Here is a 20,466-nt window from a genome sequence, read left to right on the forward strand (position 1 = left end):
TGTTTCACTAGGTCAACAGGGTGGATGGGGACCATTTTCTGAGAAGGGCAAGTCTGGAGGAGGAGCATGTACAGGAAGGCAAATCCAAAGCTGAGTTTCAGCCCCCAGGGAGTGGGAGGGGCATGTTAGACACCCACGCGGGGAGGGGCCAATTGTAGCCAGTTGGATTTCTGAGTCTGGAATTGCAGGGAAGTTAGGGGGGTAGAGATTTGGGAGGCAATATGGAAATGAATAGAATTGGCCATCCAGGTCCTGACTTGGCCAGAGGCAAAGGGGCCGTGAAGACAGCAAGGGGGGCAAAGCCACGGCTTAATTCCCAGCCTGGCATGTCTGGGGTCTGGAGATTTGGTAGGGACGCCCCCCCCCCAATTCCCCAGCACAATTCCTGGGAGAGGCACAGAGAGCTCAGTGACATCATGGGGCAGAGGTGGGGGCCACTCCGGGGGACAGGGCCTCCCCCCTCCCCCTCCGTCCTGTGCTTCTCCATGGCAGACACAACGCTCTGTGCTCTCCACTGCATTTCCTCTCCCAGGGTACACAGGAGACCCATTTCCCAGCCTCCTTGCAGTTAGCTGGGGCCACGTAAGTACGTCTGGCCGATGGGAGGTGGGCACAGGTGACCTGTGGCACCACCAGGCCTGGCCCCTCAAAACACCCTGTGTGATCGGGTGGGTTCCCCGTGGCTGCTGTAACACATTACCACAACCTTCGTGGCTCCAAACAAGGCAAATTTATTCCCGTAGCATCCTGGAGATCGGAAGTCCGAAAGAGTCTTTTGGTACTTAAGTGATCGCAGAGGGCCAGCTCCTTCGGGAGGCTCTCGGGGAAAATCTGCTCCGGTGCCCTCCTGGCTTCCAGGGCCACCTGCATGGGTAGGCTCCTGGCCTCTCACTCCAGTCCCTTGCTCCGGTTGTCACACCTCCTGCTGCGGACATTGACCTTCTCGCCTCACTCTTGAAGGACCCTTGGGATGACATGGGACCCACCTGGAATAACCCAGGTGAATCTTCCCATCTCAAGATCCTTAAATTAATCATATCAGCAAAATGACTTATGTCGTGTGAAGTAACATATACATGGGTTCCGGGGATTAGGGTGTGGACATCTTTGGGGGACCATTGTCCTGCCTGCCGCGGCGAGCCTCCGGCCCTCTCCTCCCCCACCCTGGAGATTCCAGAGACCCCATGTTCTGGTTAGTGTAGCTACAACATGCAAGAGGGCTGCCTGACCTGCATGAACCCCAAATAAATTGTTATTATGCTAAGCCAGTGAGACTCTGGGGTTACTGTGTTACTGCAACATGGCCTGCCCTATCCAAACTAATACAGTCCTCTGTGGGGTCCCCCCGATGACCCTCAGTCTTGGCTACAGCTCAGAGGGGCCAACCCCAACTCTCCCCAGGGTCTCTCAGTCCTTCCCTTTGAGCTAATAGCCGAATGGCACAGGGAATCTTCTCATGGTGGGGTAGAAAGTTCTGGAACCTCTGCCACTGGCTTTTGCATGATCGTGATTGATGTTGGCTCTGGCCAGGTGACTTGCTTTGGCTAAAGAAGCATTCATAGACACGACAGGCAGATGCCTTGCCTATGGCTGTGGGTTTGGGTTGCTCCTTGAGCTTTGGTGAGCCACCGTAAGAGCATCAAATGTCGGAGAGCCACTGCCCCTGTAGCCTGGGCCTAGAGCAAACACGTGTGGTGGAGACCTGAACCCGACCATAGCCAAGAGTCCAGCCCAGTCGACCTGTCACCTGAAGCAAAGCTGCCCAACTGAGCTCGGACTAGACCAGCGGAACAGCTTCATCGTGAACACGAGCATACTAAGAAATGCGTGTTGTTGCGTAAATTGAGGTTGGGTTGGTTTGTTACGCAGCAGTACTGCGGCAACAGCTGACTGTTACACTCGGCCCCGAAGAGCCTTGCATTTCCTGAGAATCTCCGGCCACTTCTCGCATCTGGTCGCTTGGACCGAGACAGTAAGCCGCACCTCTGCTCCTCTTCCCGGAAGGAGCGTGCCTTCTGTCCCCTCTGTCACCCCCTCCCCGGGGCCTGTCCTGACACTGGGGGCCAGGGAGTGCCAGTCGCTGCCACAGAACAAAAGACGAATTCAGAGCCGCAGACTAAGGTGGGGAAAATTGTTTCGTTTTAATTAAACTGGTTGAAGAAGCCAAGACACAGACAGAAAGAGACAAAGAACGGACTGGAAATAGTTTAGAAAAGAAAAGAAAACCGATCGCGGCGAAGTCAGCGCGGGGTGGAGTGGCGGCAGCGGCTGCCGGGCCTTCACGTCAGCTCCAGGACCACTGTCAGGGCGAGCACCAAGGTGAGCCGGACGCCAGCAGGGCCAGAAGCGGAACCTGTGTCAGGGCGGCAGGGAGCGGGGTCAGGGTCAGGGCCGCGGACCCCGATGGGCGGGGCAGGAACGGATCCCGGATGGCAGAGCTTCAAAGGGGCCCCAGCAGAGTTTGGATTCAGCCACGGGATGCACTGGGTTCAAATCCAAGCTCTGCCACCTGTCACACCAAACTGGGCGTGACCCCTTCCCTGCCCCGGGCTTGCTGGACTGAGCTCAGGCTCCCTGGTGGCCACTGGGACCATCCAGTGGGGACCGGGTGTGGGGGCCTCCATTGTGAAATGTGAGATCAGTCCAGTGTGGGGAGGAAAGGGCTGGTGGGCCAGGGAGCGGTGTTTGGGTCCCGTGGACCGGTGCTCAGGTTGGGCAGGAGCTCAGGGAGGGGGGTATAAGAGTCTCCAGCCGAGGCACCTGAATGTGCTCCCCGCTGCCCTGTGGAGTGGTCCCGAGCCCGGGGGCACAAGCCCATGGTCAATGGCGACACATCCTCTTAGGGCCAGGGCAGCTAAGTTCTCTGAGCTGAGCGAGCTAGAGTCATTGTGGATGGTGGCGAGGGGACACGCTAGGTCCCTGGAAACCCCCACTGGCTGATTTCAGGGTGCTGAGTCCCCCTTAGTGCCTCAGCACCCATTCCTGACCACCCCTGACCCAGACTCTGTTGAACCAGAGGGCAACCGCCCGCCTGAGGCTTGAGGCAAAGGCAAGGGTATACGAACGGGCCGCTGGGGAGACCGGGGCTGCCTGGACCCTTGCAGATCCCTTGGGTTTTAGCGAGAAGCTCTGAGGGTGAGGACGTACCATTGGAGTCTTCCGTTCCTCTTGGAATATTTGGGTTTTCTGTTGGAAAGGACGGAAAGAGAACCGGCTTGGGGTGACATTCAGAGCTCCGTAAAGGAACCCTCCCGTTTCCAGCACCTGCCGTGTGGTATCGCGGGCGCCCTCTCGGGGCAGCCCAAAGCCCCTGTGCGGACGTGGCATTAGGTCTGCTTCACAGACGGAGAAATGGGGGAGGTGGAGCGGCTTGCCCCAGGTTGCCCGGCTGTGAAGTGATGCGTCCGGGATCCGAACCCAGAGATCCAGCTTCAAGCACCGAACTCTGGTGCCTCTGTGTGAGGCATCCTCGCAGGCAAACTTAGGGGACCCGGGCCCCGGCCGTTCCCTCGTCCTTGGGATGGCTCCAGCCAGGGCGCCACCCCTGGTCGCCCTCCCAACCCCCGCTCAGGGCAGCGTACCAAATACGATGAGCCGGGTGTGTGTGTCGGTGGAGCCCAGGGGGTTCTGGGCTGTGCAACGGTACATGGAGCCATTGAGCTCGGCAGGAACCCGTTCCAGCACCAGCTCCTTCCCGTCAAACTCAGCGCTGCCATCCAAGAGGCGGCTTCCGACCCGCGTCCAGGTGAACATGGGCTCCGGGAAGACTTCGTTCTGTGGGTCGGGGGTTGGGGGGGGGGAGCGTTGGGTCACAAGGGGAACCATTCTGCCAGAGCAGGAAGGGGTCAGAGGCACGGCCTGGCCGGGGCTGGACACACGCTGCCATCCGATGGGGCAGGAGTGGCTGCCCGGAACCCCAGCAAGAGAAGGACTCCAGGGCCGGAAAGGATGCCAAGTCCATGAGCTGGGTCTGCGCTGGGCTCTGGATGGAGAGCAAAACCTTGCCCTTCCTCATCAGAGGCCATTCAGCCTCACCGGCTGGGGGACTGAGGTCAAGGGAAGTGTCTTAGAGGGATACCAGTGACCAGTGGTGTCCCTGTTACCTCCCACCACCCTTCCAGATGCTCGGAGTGAGGCCGACCTGAAATCCGTGGACCAGAATCCTCACTGTGTCCCCGACCCGGGCTCTGCTGGGTGTCATCATGATTTTGGGTCCTTTCGGGGCAACTGTAGGGAGAGGAAGGCCAGGTCAGAGAGGTATGCGTATATATGGAGAAGGGGAGACTGAGCGAGGACAGGAGGCACGGGGAAAGCGGGAGAGAAAGTTCCAGTCCAGCAGCGAGCATCCGTGGGGGGAGCTGCCACTGAGCCAGGAGCTCTGACGATGCCCATTCATCCATCCACGCCTGCGTTCTTACGCACACTCAGTCCCCGAGCCCCTGCAATCAGTCCGACCCTGAGACCTGGGATTCAGTGGTGGTGCACAGAACGCGACCCCTGGCCCTGTGGGGTTCACTCTCGGTGCGGATGAAAGACGAGCACAAGGCTGATCAGGGTCAGGTCAGAGAAGCCCAGGGGACGGTGGAGGTGGGGACGCCCAAGAGAAGTCTACCCCACAAACGACTCGGCTGTTAGTGGCAGGGAGCCTGTCCCAGCAGCTGCGACGGCTTGAAATACCCCAAACTGCCACCCACGCTAAATCCTCATGAGGCGGGACTCTGCCGTTATCACCCCCTGCACGGCTGGGTTAACCAGGCCCAGAGAGGGCAAGGGACTTGCCGAAGGTCACGCAGTGAGTAGGAGCCAGGACAAGACTCCGCTGTCTCCCTTCTGGCCCGATGCTCCTTCTAGTAATCTGCCCAGTGGGGTTTTTCTGGAATCCCTAGATTGGAGGTACGGGGGGTTAGACAGGTGTGTGTGGGGGACCATCTCCTCCTGTCGGCCCTTGTCCTCCCTGCCTCTTTCCTCACCTCCTATATCACTTCTTTCAAGGCCCTTTATATCGTGAGCTTGGGGGACAAGACGCCCGGGGCCTTGCCGTCCTCCGCACAAGAGAATGTCAGGGCTGGGAGAGCCACCGGGACCTCTGAGCCCGTCCCCTCAGGATCAGATTGGGAAACCGAGGTGCAGGAGTAACAAAGGGGCTTATCCACTGTCACCCACACGGTTAATTTCCCATGTTTCCTGAGGCTCTTTCCCCCAGACTCATTCAGTCATTCAACAGGCAATTAGTGAGCCACTCCCGTGCCAGGCTCTGGGCGGTGCGGGGGGGCACGCAGTGTGGGCAAGCCAGGTGCCTGCCCGCTGGGAGCTCACACTTGGGTCGGGCACACGTTCCACGCACAAGCGAGTGCACAGACGGGAAACCAGTATGCAGATGCTCTGCTCATACGGAGGGTGAGTGCCGGCCAGAGTCTCCTCCAAAGAAGGTGACATTTCAGTTGAGACACGAAACTCCTGAGGAGGGTTCCAGGGGGGTAAGGAGGAGCCAGGTCCTGTGGGCACTGAGGCCGAAGGTCAGGGGGCATGGGGGAGAGGCCTCCCCAGCTGGAGGGAGGCCTCAAGGCTTTGGTTAGAGGGCCACACCCCGTGCCTTCTCTGCGAACATCTTCCGGGGGTGACGGCAGGAGAAAAGCTGTGTCCCAGGCCCTGGGGCTGGCCTGGGCTCTCCCTGACCCACCCCTGCCTCCTCCCCAGCCTCTCCTTCCCCGCTCAGCTCTCCAAGTGGAAATCAGAGCAGCCCGCAGATGTGGGTGGTCTCCCTGGCATTGCGAAGTTCATTCTCTGAGAAGGAAACGAAAGGACTATTAATTAAACCACGAGCCAGGCGTCTGAAGTGCCACGTGGGGCTGAGGGACGCACGGATGGGAGGAGTGGGGGCGCAGGGACGGCTTCCGGGGCCGCCTCCGCCAGCCAGCGCCAGACGGGAGGGAGGCTGGGGCGGATTCCGGTCTAGCGTGCGTGGCCTTGGTTGGGTCACTGCACCGGGCTTTCCCCAGGTGCATGATGGGAACAATGAGAACAGCCCCGCCTGCCGGGCCCCCTGCTGCCCCGCCCCCCACCCCAGTGCTAGCGGCCGCCCCTTCCAGCGGAGGGCCTAGCGAGTGAGGTGGGAGGAAACCTCACATGCTCTAGACTCCCTGTTAGGCCTATCGCCCCATCCTCAGGGTGCTTAAGAGGCAGGGTTGCATGAAACCCATTTTGCAGGCCATACACCTGGCCCTCTGGAGGGCTGCAGCTTGCCGGAGGCCGCACAGCAAGGAAGTGATGGGAGCAGGGCTCGATGGGTCTTCCGAGGGAGGCCCCGAGGCCAGGGCTGGTGGGGAGGAAGGGGTGCTGTCTTTCACTCCGGCAGCCAGACTCTCTCCGTGGCTGCCTGAGCTGCAGGTTCCCAGAGGCTCCTGTGTGGAGCTGGCCCTGGGGGACGAAGGGGGGCAGGTGAGGGGTCTGTCCTGCCCTCACTCTGAGCGCCATCCTGGCAGCTGCTGACCAACCAGCACCTTGGCGGAAGATCCCACCCCCGCCCCTGTCACTGCTGCTTCTGATGCTGCTTCCACAAGCCAGGCCAGCTGCTGTCACCCTCCCCACTCACACCCCTACCAAGAGCCACCAGCAGCTCCTGGCAGTCAAATTCTGCCTCCCCAACCCCCACCTGCTCCTAGAACACAGCACTGAGAGTCTCCAAAAGGAATGTTCTGAGCCCCTGGGCTTTCCCTGCCCTCCACCGCTGGATACACAGAAAGAGTGGGGGTCCAGAGACCCAGGATTGGGGCCTAGGCTTCTGCTCTCTGACAGCATGACTTGGATGTATCAGTTCAACTTTGTTGGGCCTCAGTCTCCTTACCTGTAAGTGGGGGACAATAGGTTAGTACACTTTTTGAGGAGTTACTCTGAAAATGATAATGGAGCACAGATGGGAGGCTATAACGTGAAATGGAAAGTGGTGTGCATCTGTCTAGGGGAGTATAAACGATCCTGATGATATAAGCTGCCCTCCTTATCTCTCCTGAAGAGATTCCACTGCAAGAACAGCCTTGTGAAATCTCATGGAAAAGCTCCTCTAGGTTTCCCCCAGGAATTCTGGGTGTTCACTAAAACCATCCATCCATCTGCCCATCCATCCACCCATCCATCCATTCATCCATCTATCCATCATTCATCCATCCATCCATCCATCCATCCACCAATCCACCCATCCATCCATCCATCCACCCACCCACCCATCCATCTGTTCACCTTTCTGTCCATCTATCCACCTGTTCTTCCATCCATCCATCCGTCCATCTGTCCGTCCGTCCATCCATCCATCTATCCATCCATCCATCCATCCATCCACCCACTCACCCATGCATTCATCTATGCATCCATCCACCTACCCACCCACCCATCCATCTGTTCACCTTTCTGTCCATCTTCCACCTGTTCTCTAACCCATCCATCCATCCATCCATCCATCCATCCATCCATCCACCCTTCTGTCCATCTATCCATCTGTTCTTCCTTCCACCCACCCATCCATCCATCCACCTACTCACCCATGCATCCATCCATCTGCCCACCCGCCCACTCATCCATCCATCCATCCACCCACCCACCCACCCACCCACCCACTCATTCATCTGCTCTATACATCTAGTTATTTGTGGTTCACCTAAACTGTGCCGATTACTGTGCAGGGCAATGCTGGGGCTATAACAATGAATATAACAGTAGCTGATATTTACTGAGTGCTTACTCTGTCTGTCACTATGCTAAGCACTGGATGGATATGTACTGCCTTATTTAATCTTCACAACAACCCAGAAAAGTATGACTTAATTCTTAGACAGGTGCTTACTGAGTAATATGTTAGGGATCATTCTGAGCCTTGTACCGTGTGAACGAGGCAGGTAGAGACCCTGCCCACACGGAATTTAAATTCCAGTGGGAGATCCAGGGAATAAGGAAACACGTAATGTACCTGCAGGTTGAGCGAAATGTGATGCCAGAGAATAAAGTGAGATAAGCAGCTGGTGGAGCCAGGAGGAAGAGGCTGTTTGAGATACGGTGTTCAAGGAAGGACTTTCTGAGTAGAAGATCTGAACAGGGGCCTTAGGGACAGAGGGCTTAAGAATATCTGGGGCAAGATTATTCTAGGCAGAAAGGAAAGCCGGTGCAAAGTCCGTGGTGGGCCCGAGCTGGGTGCATTCACAGAAGAGTTAAGAGGACCCCGTGGCTGGAGCGGACAGAGCAGAGGGGGGGTAATGTATGGACATCACTGGGATTTGGTTTTAAATGTAATGGCAGTTGTGCAGGGAAATGCACTCTTCTGAACACAACTTAGCGAATCCTAACGCGAACACCTGTGTAGCCACCGTCCCAATCAAACTCTAGAACACCCCCATCCCTCCGGAAGGTTCCTTTATGCCTCCTTCCACCCCCCCCCCCCACCCCCCATAGGTACACGCTGTTCTGACTTCTCTCACTGGAGAGTTTTGGTCAATGTTCTAGAAGTTTACCGTATAAACGGAATCCCGCAGTGTGTACTCTGTGCCGTCTGGCGTGTAGCACACGGTATCATGTTTTCTGAGCTCTGTCCACGTGGTCGCGACTAACAGGAGTTCATCTGTATTGATGAGAAGTAGCTCATCGTAGGACGACAGCACGGTTTTGTTCTCCCACCTTCCCAATTACGGACATTCGGGTTCCTTACAGTTTTTATTGTCGTTGTTGTGAACATTCACCTCCAAACGTTTGTGGACATAATGTTTCCATTTGTCTTGGGTAAACACTTAGGAGTGAAGTTACTAGGTCATAAAGTAAGGGTGTTTTCATCTGGGAAAGCAAGTGCTAATCGTCCAACATGGTGGCACTGGTTTATGCTCGCACCGGCGACGCACGAAGGTTCTGATGGTTCCACATCCTTGTTGGCATTTGACATTACCCGTTCTTTCGACGTTAGCCGTTCTATTGCTTGTGCGGCGGTACCCCACTGAGGTCCTAATCTTCATTTTCCCGATGACTAATGATATTATAAACCTTTTCATATGCTTATGGGCCATTCGGACATATTCTTTCTTTCTTTCTTCTTTTTTTTTTTAATGGAGTTGTCTTACCATTCGTGATCTGTAGTAGTTCTTTATATATTCTGGATACAAATCCTTTGTCATAAATCTGTAGGGAGCGTATTTCTTCTCAGCCTCTATATGTATTCCTGAAGGTGCCTTCTTATGAGCAGAAGCTTTGGATTTTGACTCAGTCTCATTTACCAGTGTTCAATTTTTCATTTGGTGCCTTTTGTGACCTTTGGAAAAACTCCTGGTCTACCTCGACGTCACAAAGCCAGATTCCTATGCGTCGCTTTAGAAGCTTTATGATGTTGGATTTCACATTTAGGCCTGTGATTCATCTCAAATTAATTCTTGTGTGTGCGCGAGATAGGGGACTGGGGTCATTTTGCCCTTAAGCGTCTCTGGTTGTTCAAGGCTGTCTGTTAAAACAACTTCTCCTTCCCCATTCAACAGCCTTGGGGCCTTCGTCAAAAATCAAGATGGACTGTCTCCCTGGGTTCTATTTCTGAATTCTATTCTGTTTTGTCCATCTGTTCGTCTACCATTGGAAGGGCTGGGGTGGGTATGTATGTGTGTCACGATCTGATTTATATCTTAAGCCGATCAATCAGCACGAAGAGCAGAATGGATGAGGGTGGGAGCGGAAAGACCAGCCTGGAGGCTGCGAAATCCAGGTGGGAACTGGGTGGTCGGAGAGGAAACCACCAGAAGCGGCAGATGTGGGGGCAGGTTCTTGAGGCTGGCTTAGACGCGGAGCATGGGAAAAGAGCGGGAAAAGCAAGCGACTCTGAGGGTTCAGGCTCCGCCAATGGGAAGAACGTAGTCGCCATCTACTGAGATGGGTTCTGGGACCACCAGGCATCCGTCTTCTTGTGGGGAGTAGTGTCTGAGCTGGGGGAGGACATCCCGACAGAGGGAACAGCAGAGATCGCGGGGAGGCTCTGGGCCGCCCTGGCCTGACCTTCAAAGTCCTGATCAGATGATTGGATTCTGTGTCCCGAGGTCACCTGCCCATCCTACTGTCTCCCCGCCGTGGCCAGAGAGCAGGGTGTCCTCCACTCTCCCTCACCCCGCCCCCCAGCTCATAGCACTCTCCCCTGGCCACAGCCCCAGCAGATGGCACAGTGGTGAAGAATGTGGGCCTAGGGTCGGACCTGGCTGGCTGACCTAAGGAGAGTTACTCCAAGCCTGGCTGGCTCCCCTCACTTGTGAAACGGGAATAATGACAGCGTCTCTCCCTGCCCCATAAGCTCACTGCACCTGTGCCAGGAGCACTTGTAGGCAAATCATCCTGCAGGGAGCCTGGCTCCTGATATTTATGAGCTTACAATTATTCTCTCCATTCAACAGGTCAGAAAACTGAGGCTCGGGGACCTGAGGCCTGAGATCCCACCAACAGACGGCAGCCAAGGTTGGATGGGAAGCCAACGCGGGGGTCTGTGTCATCCGCCCGATTTGGCACCTGCGTCTTGGCAGCCTTGCAGTGTGCCCTGCTCCTCGCTTCCCCCGGGGGTGCACACACGTGACCGCGCATGCCCAGTGCCTGTGAAGGGGCCTTGCCCTTGCTCCGATGGGGGGGGGGGGCGGTGGAGTGCACGCCAGCACGGCTCCGGTCAAGGGAACCAGCTGCGATCAGGGACCGGGCAGGTGAGTCCTTAATCTGGCTTGGGGTGCGGGAGGGCAAGGGGGTGGGGCAGGCCAGGGGCAGCACCCCCTCATCACTGCGATGCGAGCTGTGAGCTGCACACTCACTTTTCCAGCTGCTCTCAAGTCCTTGTCTGGTCTTTCCCCGTGTCGGTGGGGGTGGGGCAGGGCACCATCCCAGGGAAGCGGAGCTTTGCTTGGGCAAGAGGGGCAGGGGACAGCTTTCCTGGGGGAAAAAGCGAAGGGGTGAGGCTGCTCTGCCTCCCAGCCCGGAGCAGATGGCATCCTGAGGTTCACATTCGCCAAAGGACAGTGGGAAGCGCGGGGGTCCGGAGAGGGTGGTAGGGGCAGGCTGCGGGTTGATGAGGTCCCAGCGCCTAGCACAGGGCCGGGCAGTAGGGGGAGCTCGTGAGGTCTCCAAGGAATGACACGCGAAAGTACTCAGGGGCAGCGGCCCGAGACCACGGATGTGGCACAGTGAGAGGCTAAGAGCGAGGCTCTGGGGCCATAGTGTCCACCTTTGAACCCTCCTCTGCTTAATTACTCACGCAGCAAACTTCTCCGACTCACATATTCGCGATACTGACGGACCAAATTCCCCTGATTTCTAGTGTTCCTGACCCCGTCCAGCAAGCTCTCCTGACCTCCCTGTGACCACCCACGTTCCCCAGTCCAGCTCAGCAAACCTCCTTAAGAACCCCGGCCCTGATCTCTGGGCCTGCCCCGGACGCCTCCGTGCCCCACCCCTCCCCACGTCCGAGGTGGCCGGCGACCCAAGGACCCAAGGCTCCCCGCTCCCCAGCTCTGCAGGGTCCCCGCAGAGCGGCACCCACCAAGTCTTACCCAGCGTGACCTCTGCCTGCATGGGCATCGACAGCGCTGGGTGCTTGACCTCACAGCTGAAGAGGGCCTCATTGTCGATCTGCGGGTTGAGCGTCCAGGTGAGCAAGGCACGGACCTCCACGGTGCCGTCACTGCCGGGGGTGTGGCTGTGGCGCAGGACGTAGATGGGCTCGGCGCTGTGGACCCAGCGCGGGAACTCGCGGCTCACCACCGTCTCTGGGACGTTCTCGGTGGTCGGCTGGAGGAGGACGCCGGGGTCCGGGGTCAGGCTGCGGGCGGGGCGCTCTGTGTAGGGGCGCCCGCCCCGGTTCTCGGCGTCCAGCAGAGACAGCGACCTCTGCATCTTGGTGTCATCTAGGTCACGGTGCAGGAGGCTGCGGAAAGGCCTGCTGTCCTGGAAGGGGCCAGAGCTTGCCTCCAGCGGCTCCGTCAGGGGCACGGCATCGATGGGTTCGCCATCGCGTTTGAAATAAACCTGAAATTACAAGGAGGGTGCGGTAAGCATTTCATGACCGACGGAGGGACCTCAGAGGACCTGGCCACAGAATGCCCGTTCTTCCAAGGCCGCCTCCTCCTTCCGGATGGACTCTCCCTCATTCCTTTCCCTGCAGCACCCGAGGTACTCTGAGCCAGCTCAGGTCGAGGGGGACACACACAGCTCCTAGTGGCAGAGGCCAAGCCCACCTCCGTCCTTACCAGCAGGTGAGCCTCTTGGAGCCCCAGTTTCCTTACCTGTAAAGGGGAGTAAGGACAGCTGCTCTGGGGGCTGTCGGATGCTTCAATGAAACAATGTACTGAAACAGGGGCCCAGGGCGCAGCCCCAGCAGCCACCTGGGCTGCGAGGGAGAGGTCTGTGCCCACCTGGGGACAGCATTTGGACGAGGGAGAAGGTAGGAAGGCGCCTGAGAGGAAGTGAGCCATCCGAAGAAGGATGCAGAGGAAGGGATCTCCGTGGGTGCGTTTTGGAGGTTTGCAACCAGAAGGAAGGAAACAGGTGCATGTGTGGGAGAGAGCGAGGTGTGGGGATGGGGTGAAAGCAAACATCTTCTCGCTTTCTCTAATGGGGAACCCAAGTTTTGAGAGGCGGCATTTAATTTAATTTGCTGTCTTTTATGTTGGTACGTGTGCCCAGAGGCCTGTGGGGATTGGGTGTATTTTTTAATAAATCAGGTAAATAAATCGATGGGAGACAGGGAGAGAGGAGGGCAGGAAGCAGCTTTCTCAGGATGCTGGTGAAGGTGAGGGGAGGGAGGAGGATGTGGGGGAGGAGAGGAGGGGGGCTGTGGGAGAGGGGAAGGGAGAGGAGGGGGGGATGAAATGTGGGACCCGGAGAATCTGTCAGTTTATAGCTCCAGCGAAGGATCTCATATGCACATAATAGCCTGCTTTGGGTTTTTCTTTCTTTCTTTCGTTTTCTTTTGAAAAGTGCTTCAAAAGCAGGTTTGTAATTTATACCAAAGAATTCTTTTAAGTTCTGATGTCCCAGGCAAACGTAAGATGCCTGGAACGCGGGGAATTAAGGATCTTGTGTGTGTGTGTGTGTGTGTGTGTGTGTGTGTGTGTGTGTGTGTGTGTGGAGAGAGAGAGAGAAATGTCTTTTACATCTATATGCAACTATATATATGTGTATATGAATATTGAACATTTTATTGCCATATCTTAAATGGCAGGAGCAGGCAGGGGTTGGGGGTGGGGAGTCTTCCTGCAGCCCCAGGGCCGTGGGGAGACTTTCTTTGTGTCCTCTGGGAAAGAAGTCGTTCTTTGGAGAAAAAGACCAGCTTGTCTGATTTTAGAGAGGCCAGACCTCTTTATGGGCTCCAAAGGGGGAAACTTGGGGACCATTTCCTGCTCTCACCAATCGCTGGGGTTGAAGTTGCCTTTTTATCTATCTGTCTCCTTGGGACCATGAGGTATGGGTGCAGGGAGATGGGCCTTCACAGCACGTAGCGTGTGGATTCTCAATATGGGTTCAGGGAATCTTAAGGGTTCCACACAGGTGCTTCAGGGCTCCATAAGGGCAACCTGACCTTCCTTCACTCTTACATGTCTTACACGTGGGGCTGCGTGTATTTCATTTGGACCAAAGAGGTCCTGGTGCTCCTAAAAAAAAGCTGAAAATGTTAATGTTGTCCACTCCCTAAGCCTCTTTGCAGAAACTGGGAAGCAGAGGGGAATCTTTCTGCTTAAGGCAGGGCAGGGGCTAGAACCCAGTTCTCTATGTTAGCGCCCCCACCGCTTGAAGTGGCCACGGCGATAATGCATGAGCTGGGCTGGCGGACCTCAAAGCAGTTAGGGTGGGTCGGAGTTGGTCCAAACAGGAATTCTCTCTCTTACTTTCCTTCCAGCCTTCCTCCCTTCCCTCCCTCCACAGTGGAATTGGAGCTGGAGGGCATGAACTTGAGTCCCACGTCCGTCAAGAACATTGTAGGTGACTCTGGACCCGTCCCTTCCCCTCTCTGGGCCTCATTTGTCCCCATTCTGTCCGATAAGTGGGGCAGGGCTCTGCTTGATGCTGGGCTTCCCTAAGGACCCACTGTGCAGTTCTGGGACCCCAGGGTCCAGAAAAAGTGGGGTTCTGTGCTGGGATCTTGGGAGCAAGATCCCAAGGGTGGGTCAGATGAGTAGATGGGGTCAGACCAAGGCAGATGGCTCAAGGCAGGGGCTCTCACCCTCTCCCCTTTATTCTGCAAAGTGGACGCCACGGTGACATCTGCAGCTGGACAAGTCACAGAGCAGGGTGGCCCGGCAGGGACGGAGGAGGAAGTGGGCACTCCAGAGGTACTCACCATGGGCGCTGGTTTCCCTCCAGACACAATGCAGACCAGCGTGAAGTTCTGGGCTTGGTAGCGGCTGAAGGGGGCGGGCATGTCTGCGGCCATCACTTCGATGGAGGTGGGGGGAGCTACCCAAGAGGGAAGGACAGCGAAACAAAGGTTTAGTGGAAGATTCAGGAAGAGATCCCCTGAGATGGGCCAGGTCCCGTGCTGGGTGCGGGGAGCAGGAAGGGGAGGAGGGTTGCATGACTCTAGGTGGTGTTACTGGCACCAACTGCAGTCGGGACGATGTCCCTGCCGGGCACACAGACAGGGGCTCAGCCTCAAGGGGCCTACAGCCTGCTGGGAAGAAGGGCATGAATCAAGGGACCATACAGTTAAACGTGGGAAGCGCATCAGGTGCCGGGAGGTGTAACAGGAGGAAAGGGGCCCCTGCCCAAGTCTGAGCAAGTTCTGTGACCCGAGGAAGCAACCCGAGATAAAGGACAAGTGTGGCAGTTGGAGGGAACAGCGTATGCGGAGGTCTGGAGCATGTCAGCCCCGGCAGGCGGCAGGGGGAGGGCAAGGAGCTGGGGATGGGGGCGGAGGGGCCCTGAGAAGTGTGCGGGGTGCAAAGCAGAGCCACTGACCATAGGTTACCGCTTGCAGTGGTGCGCTAGGGCCGGTTCCTAGCAGCGCCTGAGACCCAGATGTGCCATTTCCAGGACTGCTCTGGTAGCCTGACATCGGCCACAGTAGGGAGCTTTACACCACGGAAACTGGCCACCACCACAAACCAAGGCTTTTTGTGTGTTCTCTTCTCTGCCCCAGCCCCCCGAGAGGGGGTTTCCCAGCACACCACTGGTCATGCGTGTTCTTCTTTGTCTTGAGAGCACTGGGGAGCCATTGAAAGTTTTAAGCAAGAGCAGCGCCACGATCAGGATTGCATTTTGGACGCTGAAAACACACAGTGTGACTCAGGCTGGACGGGCTGTCCATTTAGAGCAGGGTGAGGGCAACAGAGAGTAGGTGGCTTTGAGAGGCATTTAGGGCCAAGAGCTGCCTCTTTCCTTTCTTTCTGGAAGTTGGTGGCTCACTCTGCTCAGCAATCACTGGCTGGCGTGACAAAGCCAGGGCTCCTGGGTGGGCACTGTGGGGTAGTGGAAAGGACACCCGTGGAGCCATTGGGAACCTCTGGATCCAAATCTCAGCCAGGTCGCCAAACCTCCACGTCCTGGGGCAAGTTACCAAAGCTCTGAGCCTCAGTTCCCCAATCTGCTAAATGGGAGTAAAGCTTGGCAGATGGATGTGACGGAGGGGCCAGCTCCTAAGTGTGAAAGGGCTTAGCACATGGTAGGAAGCTGCTATTCTTTTTTATTCTTTTTAATTTTTTTAATGTTTATTTTTGAGACAGAGAGAGACAGAGCATGAGCAGGGGAGGGGTAGAGAGAGAGGGAGACACAGAATCCAAAGCAGGCTCCAGGCTCTGAGCTGTCAGCACAGAGCCCGACGTGGGGCTCGAACTCACGGACCACATTCACGTCCGGAGCCGAAAGAGGACGCTTAACCGACCGAACCACCCAGGCGCCCCAGGAATCTGCTATTCTTCGGATTCACACTATTATTTCCGCAGTCCCCTTGCATTCAGGAGGACAGGAGCCAGGATCTGAGGACTTCACTTGGGAAGGGCTGTCCATTTTGGCTTACCCAGCCTGGGGTCAAGCGCAGCGGGGGGAAACGGAGAGGATGAAGAGCCGGGGCCTTTCCTTCCTGCAGGGGGTTTTCACTGCAGGTAAGTTTAATTAAGCTCAACGAACATTTCCTGACACCTACTAGGTGCCGGGCATGGTGCCAGGCGCCTGGTGATAAAACAGAGAAGCTCCCAGGCTGGGGGGTGGGGGTGACAGCCGCCTGGCCACTCTATTTTGAGGTCTGGTGAAAGGAAGCCAGGTATGAGCCATTCATTCATTCGCGCAGCCACCACGCGCTGTGCAATTGGCAAGGGAAGCGGCATGAACAGGAAACAATGGGAAAACAACAGATGCAGAATTGTAATTAAGTGTAAGATTGTATAAAGCAGGTGGTAAGTGGGGTAGGAATTCCGCGAGGGGAAACACACACGGAGCGCTTCAATTACCCAGAAGTCCCAGGTTCTGCCGTGAACTTACTCTAAGACTCCAGTGAAACACCTGGGGCCCCACAGCAAGAACCCACGATGCAGCCAGGAGCTGTGCTAAGCCCTGAGCCTGGGTGAACGCAGGCAATCCTCCCCATCAGTCTCCGAGGTGGGTGTGTTTACTCCCATTTCACAGACGGGAAACTGAAGAGGTGCGGGAGGCCGTCCCCGGGGTTCACAGAGTCAGGATCTGAACCTGAGCGCCCCGACTCCAGAGCCCCAGCTCTGACAAGAGGCTGCGCCTCCGTGGTCTTTGGAAAGAAGAAAAGAGCTCGTTTCTGTGGGTGCCTTTAGCCCCACGTGGACACGTTTGAGCCACGGGGAACCCTCACGGACGCCTTGTGACCCAGATCCCTCGGGAGCTCTCCTGTGGGTGGCTCTACTTAACTCGGCTACCCCGGAGATGAAGGGACCACGCCAATCCGAGCTTTGGCGTAAAACTCGGGCACCGCTCGTGGTCGTGTGCACGCATGTAAGTATACCCTCCAAGAATCCGACTTCAGAAATGGCACAAGGCACCTTCGATATCTCTCGTCCTTTCTCACTTTCATTGAGACCCTTAGAACCTTCCTTGATTGGACTGCTCTGGGGAGCAGAGATGATTCTTACAAGATGCCTGGGGTGGGGGGGCGGGGAAGTCTAGCAGTTTTCATTATTATTTGCATCGCTATTATCAGGAGGTAGGACAGGACAGTGGTTAAAAGTGTGGGCTGTAAATCAGCCTACCTAGAGTTCAAAGACCAGCTGTCCCACTCACAGGCTGTGTGACCTTGGGCAAGTTACCTAACCTCTCTGAACCTCAGTTTCCACCTCCACAAAAGGGGATTACAGGGTACCTGTGACGATTCAGTGACATAGTACCTGAAAGGTGTTTTGAAAGTGCACCCTGTACGTGTCATCGGCACTTATTAGCAAGATTCATTACTAACAGTCTTTCTGGAGGCTCCCTGCTACTGGGCAGGAGAATGAAAGGTCTCTGCCTTCGGGGGCATTCACAGGTAAGTGAGAAGCCCAGAAGGTGCCACCGGGCACCTTCCAAAGCAGGAGTCACTCACCCCATGTGGCTGTTGTGCACTCGAAAGGCGTTTTTGAGTTCCTGTGTGCTGTCAGCGTAAAATACCCACTGAAGTTCGAAAGCCATTTTAAAAAGAATGTCAAAGGTATCACTAATATTTTATAGTGGTTATCTGTTGAAGCTATATTTGGGCTCTACTGGACTTCATATATTATTAAAACTAATTCACCTTGCAACGCTTTTCTCAATGTGGTGATTGGAAAACTTGTAATTACATATGGGACTTGCATGGGGTCTCTTTTGGACAACACTTCCATTTTACAGGTAAGCAAACTGAGGTCAGAGAGGGGGAAATTTGCCTACAGTCACACCGTAAGTCCGTTGGCAGAGCCCAGACTGGCACCCAGCACTTCCAAAGCCTGGCCAGGGTTCTCTGCAGAGCATGGGCGCCCCTGTCCCCAATCACACGCACGCGCGCCCACACACACGCACCTTCGTGCGTGCCCACATCCCCATTCCGGAGATCTGCACCCGCGTCACGCACGCTGCCCACGCAGACCCTGATTGGGAGACGTGTCCCTGTCCCTCGTTATGTTTCCGAGCAGGTGTTAGCGATGTGTACAGTTAATCAAGCTCCTAAGACAATAACAGATTTCGGTTGTACGGCCGATGACACAGCAGAGCTGTAATAACTGTGGACGCTTATTTCTGCCTCCATCCCTTCCCAGACCCCAACGCCATCCCCACGCTCATCCCCACACCTGTCCTTCTTACAATCTCTGGCCGAGGTCACAGCAAGCAGCCCCCTATGTGCCCCCTGGGATTGGCCCCGCGGCCCCGGGAGCAATTGTCCAGCCAAAGGCAGATGGCCAGCGGCGGCCCAAGCATAACTTCCATGCAGCTTCCTGGACAGGAACAATCCCGAGGTCCAAGCTGGGCTCTGGAATCAGCACGATAAAGCAGGCCACCTGACTGTGACCCACGTGGCATAGAATGGCAAAGAATCCACCAAGACCCCTGGCTCAGCAGTCTCTCCCCCGACTCTTCCGGGCCAGGGTCCCGTGCACCCACCAGGAGTGTCTCATTCCTGTGGATCTGAGGGTGCGTCTTCAGAGGTGTCTGTGCCGAGGCAGGCAGGGCTCTCCCGGGGGGCGGGGAGCACCCACCTGCACCGTTTACCTGAAAGGACCGTCCTCAGGTGAAGAGACACCGAGCAGGTGTGTTTGCATCGGACGCATGGCTGCGGTCACGGCAGTAAGAGCCCGGATATGGGCGGAGCTTCGGGATTTACAAGCCACTTCCGGACACGTTAGCGCACAGCCGGCCCTGGGCAGTAGGAAGACCCCGCCCCCCAACCCCGCCTGGCTCTACACGTCCATGGTCGCACGAAGACCACCACCTCCGAACTCCCCCGGATCCCCTGTCCCCAAGTCCAGCCGGTCAACGTCTCAGTTTTGTCTGACTTCTTTGTCTTAAGCAGAGAGGGTTGCTGCTGGAAGTTTCTTGGACCCATTTTGTCCAGCATCGGGACAGGTAAAGTGTGCCTGCCCGTCCGTCTCAGCGGCCGCCACAGCCAACTTCTGCTGCCTCTGTCCCACGACCGTCCAGGGATGCCGTTATATTCTCCTTCACAGTTAACATCGACACAGTGAGGTAATGGTCGGGTGATCAGTTTTATGAAATTAACTCTGAAATATTGCCTGTCTTTATCTTGAAAGCAGAACTTTGTTTTGGTCATCGTAACTCACTTTGAAGATACTGCGATCGTTCGCTGCTCTGTAAATCGTCTGGTGGCCTTTGAAATTTGGGAACACAAACCTGTCCTCATACAAACCCCAGCAGGCCCGTGTCTAGCTGCATCTCCTAGAGTCCGGTTCTCTCCCCGCCTGTGGGGTCCTCTCCAGCGCCTGCCGGGGTCCCGGCTCCGAGAGAGCCACACCGAGGTTCCGGTGCAGGCCCTGCTTGCTACCAACATCGCATGGGACCACGGGCAAGTCAGCTGACTCACCGGGTGTCAGTCTTCCCATCTATAAAATGGGTTCAATAAAACACACCCTGCCAACGTTTCTGCTTCCAGGATTTTTGAGAGGAGGATCAAATGAGAAAATGGACACAAACCTTCTATAAGCTGCAGGAACAGAAAGGGACTATTTATATTACCCCTTTGACTGCCCACGCCCCTTCCTGGGCTGAGGCAATTTCTTTCTCTTCCAGGAGTGGCCCTTGTCTGGGGGAGGGATAATCCGTCCTGTTCTCTGGGTACCGCAGTGTGACGGTGCTGGGCACATTCCTGCTCTGAATGTCATTTATCATGGGGTGGTAATCAATTAGACGTGGGGAGGGGTGGGGGGGGGAAGAGAAGTTCAAAATTATATTATTTGCAAAAAATCCATTCTTTTCTCTCAGCATGCCTGCTCTATTGACTGCCTTCCCTTCAATCAGCAACCAGTCATAATACCGAATTGCAAGGAAACAGAAAGCCACCCTCTTAATATATAAAAGTGTCCATGTGTGAATACAAATGTCCCTCCACGTTCCCTATTTTTAATTTCTTCCTTTTTTGGGAGGGGGGGGGGGTCTCCTATCACAGTGTGTTTCCATCCTCTCCACCGGTCTCTCCGGCTTCTACAAGACGCTGCTCGAAGGAGCACCTCCTCCAGGCAGCCACCCTGCTCCACACTGAGCTGCCCAAGGTTCCTTCTGCAGCTGGCTCACCTCCTCCGTGCCCTGCACAAAGCGATCCTTCTGCTGGTTAACTCTGCCTCATCCTTTAGGGCTGGCCTTAGGGACTGCCTCCCTCGGCAGCCTTCTAGGACCCTGCCAGACTCGGTCAGGGCTTATCCTCTGGGTTCCTGGAGCATTGTACAGCTGTCGTTCTCACAGGTGCCTGTCATCCTGTCCCGGGTCCACGTCTGTTTCCCCAGGAGACTGTGCTCCCGGACGTCTGGAGCTTCGTCTTTTGCCCACCTAACCTCAGAGCTGGCG

The 20,466-nt window shown here is 56.1% G+C and overlaps 1 protein-coding gene across 1 annotated transcript in view; it reads right to left on the reverse strand.

Moving 5' to 3' along the window:
- Positions 1 to 2,122: 2,122 nt before the first annotated feature.
- Positions 2,123 to 20,466, reverse strand: part of IGSF21 (immunoglobin superfamily member 21) — a 226,942-nt gene continuing 208,598 nt past the window's right edge. Inside the window, exons 5-10 of the mRNA XM_047868900.1 lie at positions 14,324 to 14,439; positions 11,538 to 12,012; positions 4,142 to 4,227; positions 3,582 to 3,774; positions 3,148 to 3,186; positions 2,123 to 2,353 (exon numbers count right to left, since the gene is read on the reverse strand). Coding sequence (XP_047724856.1) covers positions 2,280 to 2,353; positions 3,148 to 3,186; positions 3,582 to 3,774; positions 4,142 to 4,227; positions 11,538 to 12,012; positions 14,324 to 14,439 — 983 coding nt within the window. The 3' untranslated portion in view covers positions 2,123 to 2,279. The remainder of the gene's footprint in view (positions 2,354 to 3,147; positions 3,187 to 3,581; positions 3,775 to 4,141; positions 4,228 to 11,537; positions 12,013 to 14,323; positions 14,440 to 20,466) is intronic.

This window comes from Prionailurus viverrinus, chromosome C1 (genome assembly GCF_022837055.1).
Source record: "Prionailurus viverrinus isolate Anna chromosome C1, UM_Priviv_1.0, whole genome shotgun sequence".
NCBI classification, from domain to species: domain Eukaryota; kingdom Metazoa; phylum Chordata; class Mammalia; order Carnivora; family Felidae; genus Prionailurus; species Prionailurus viverrinus.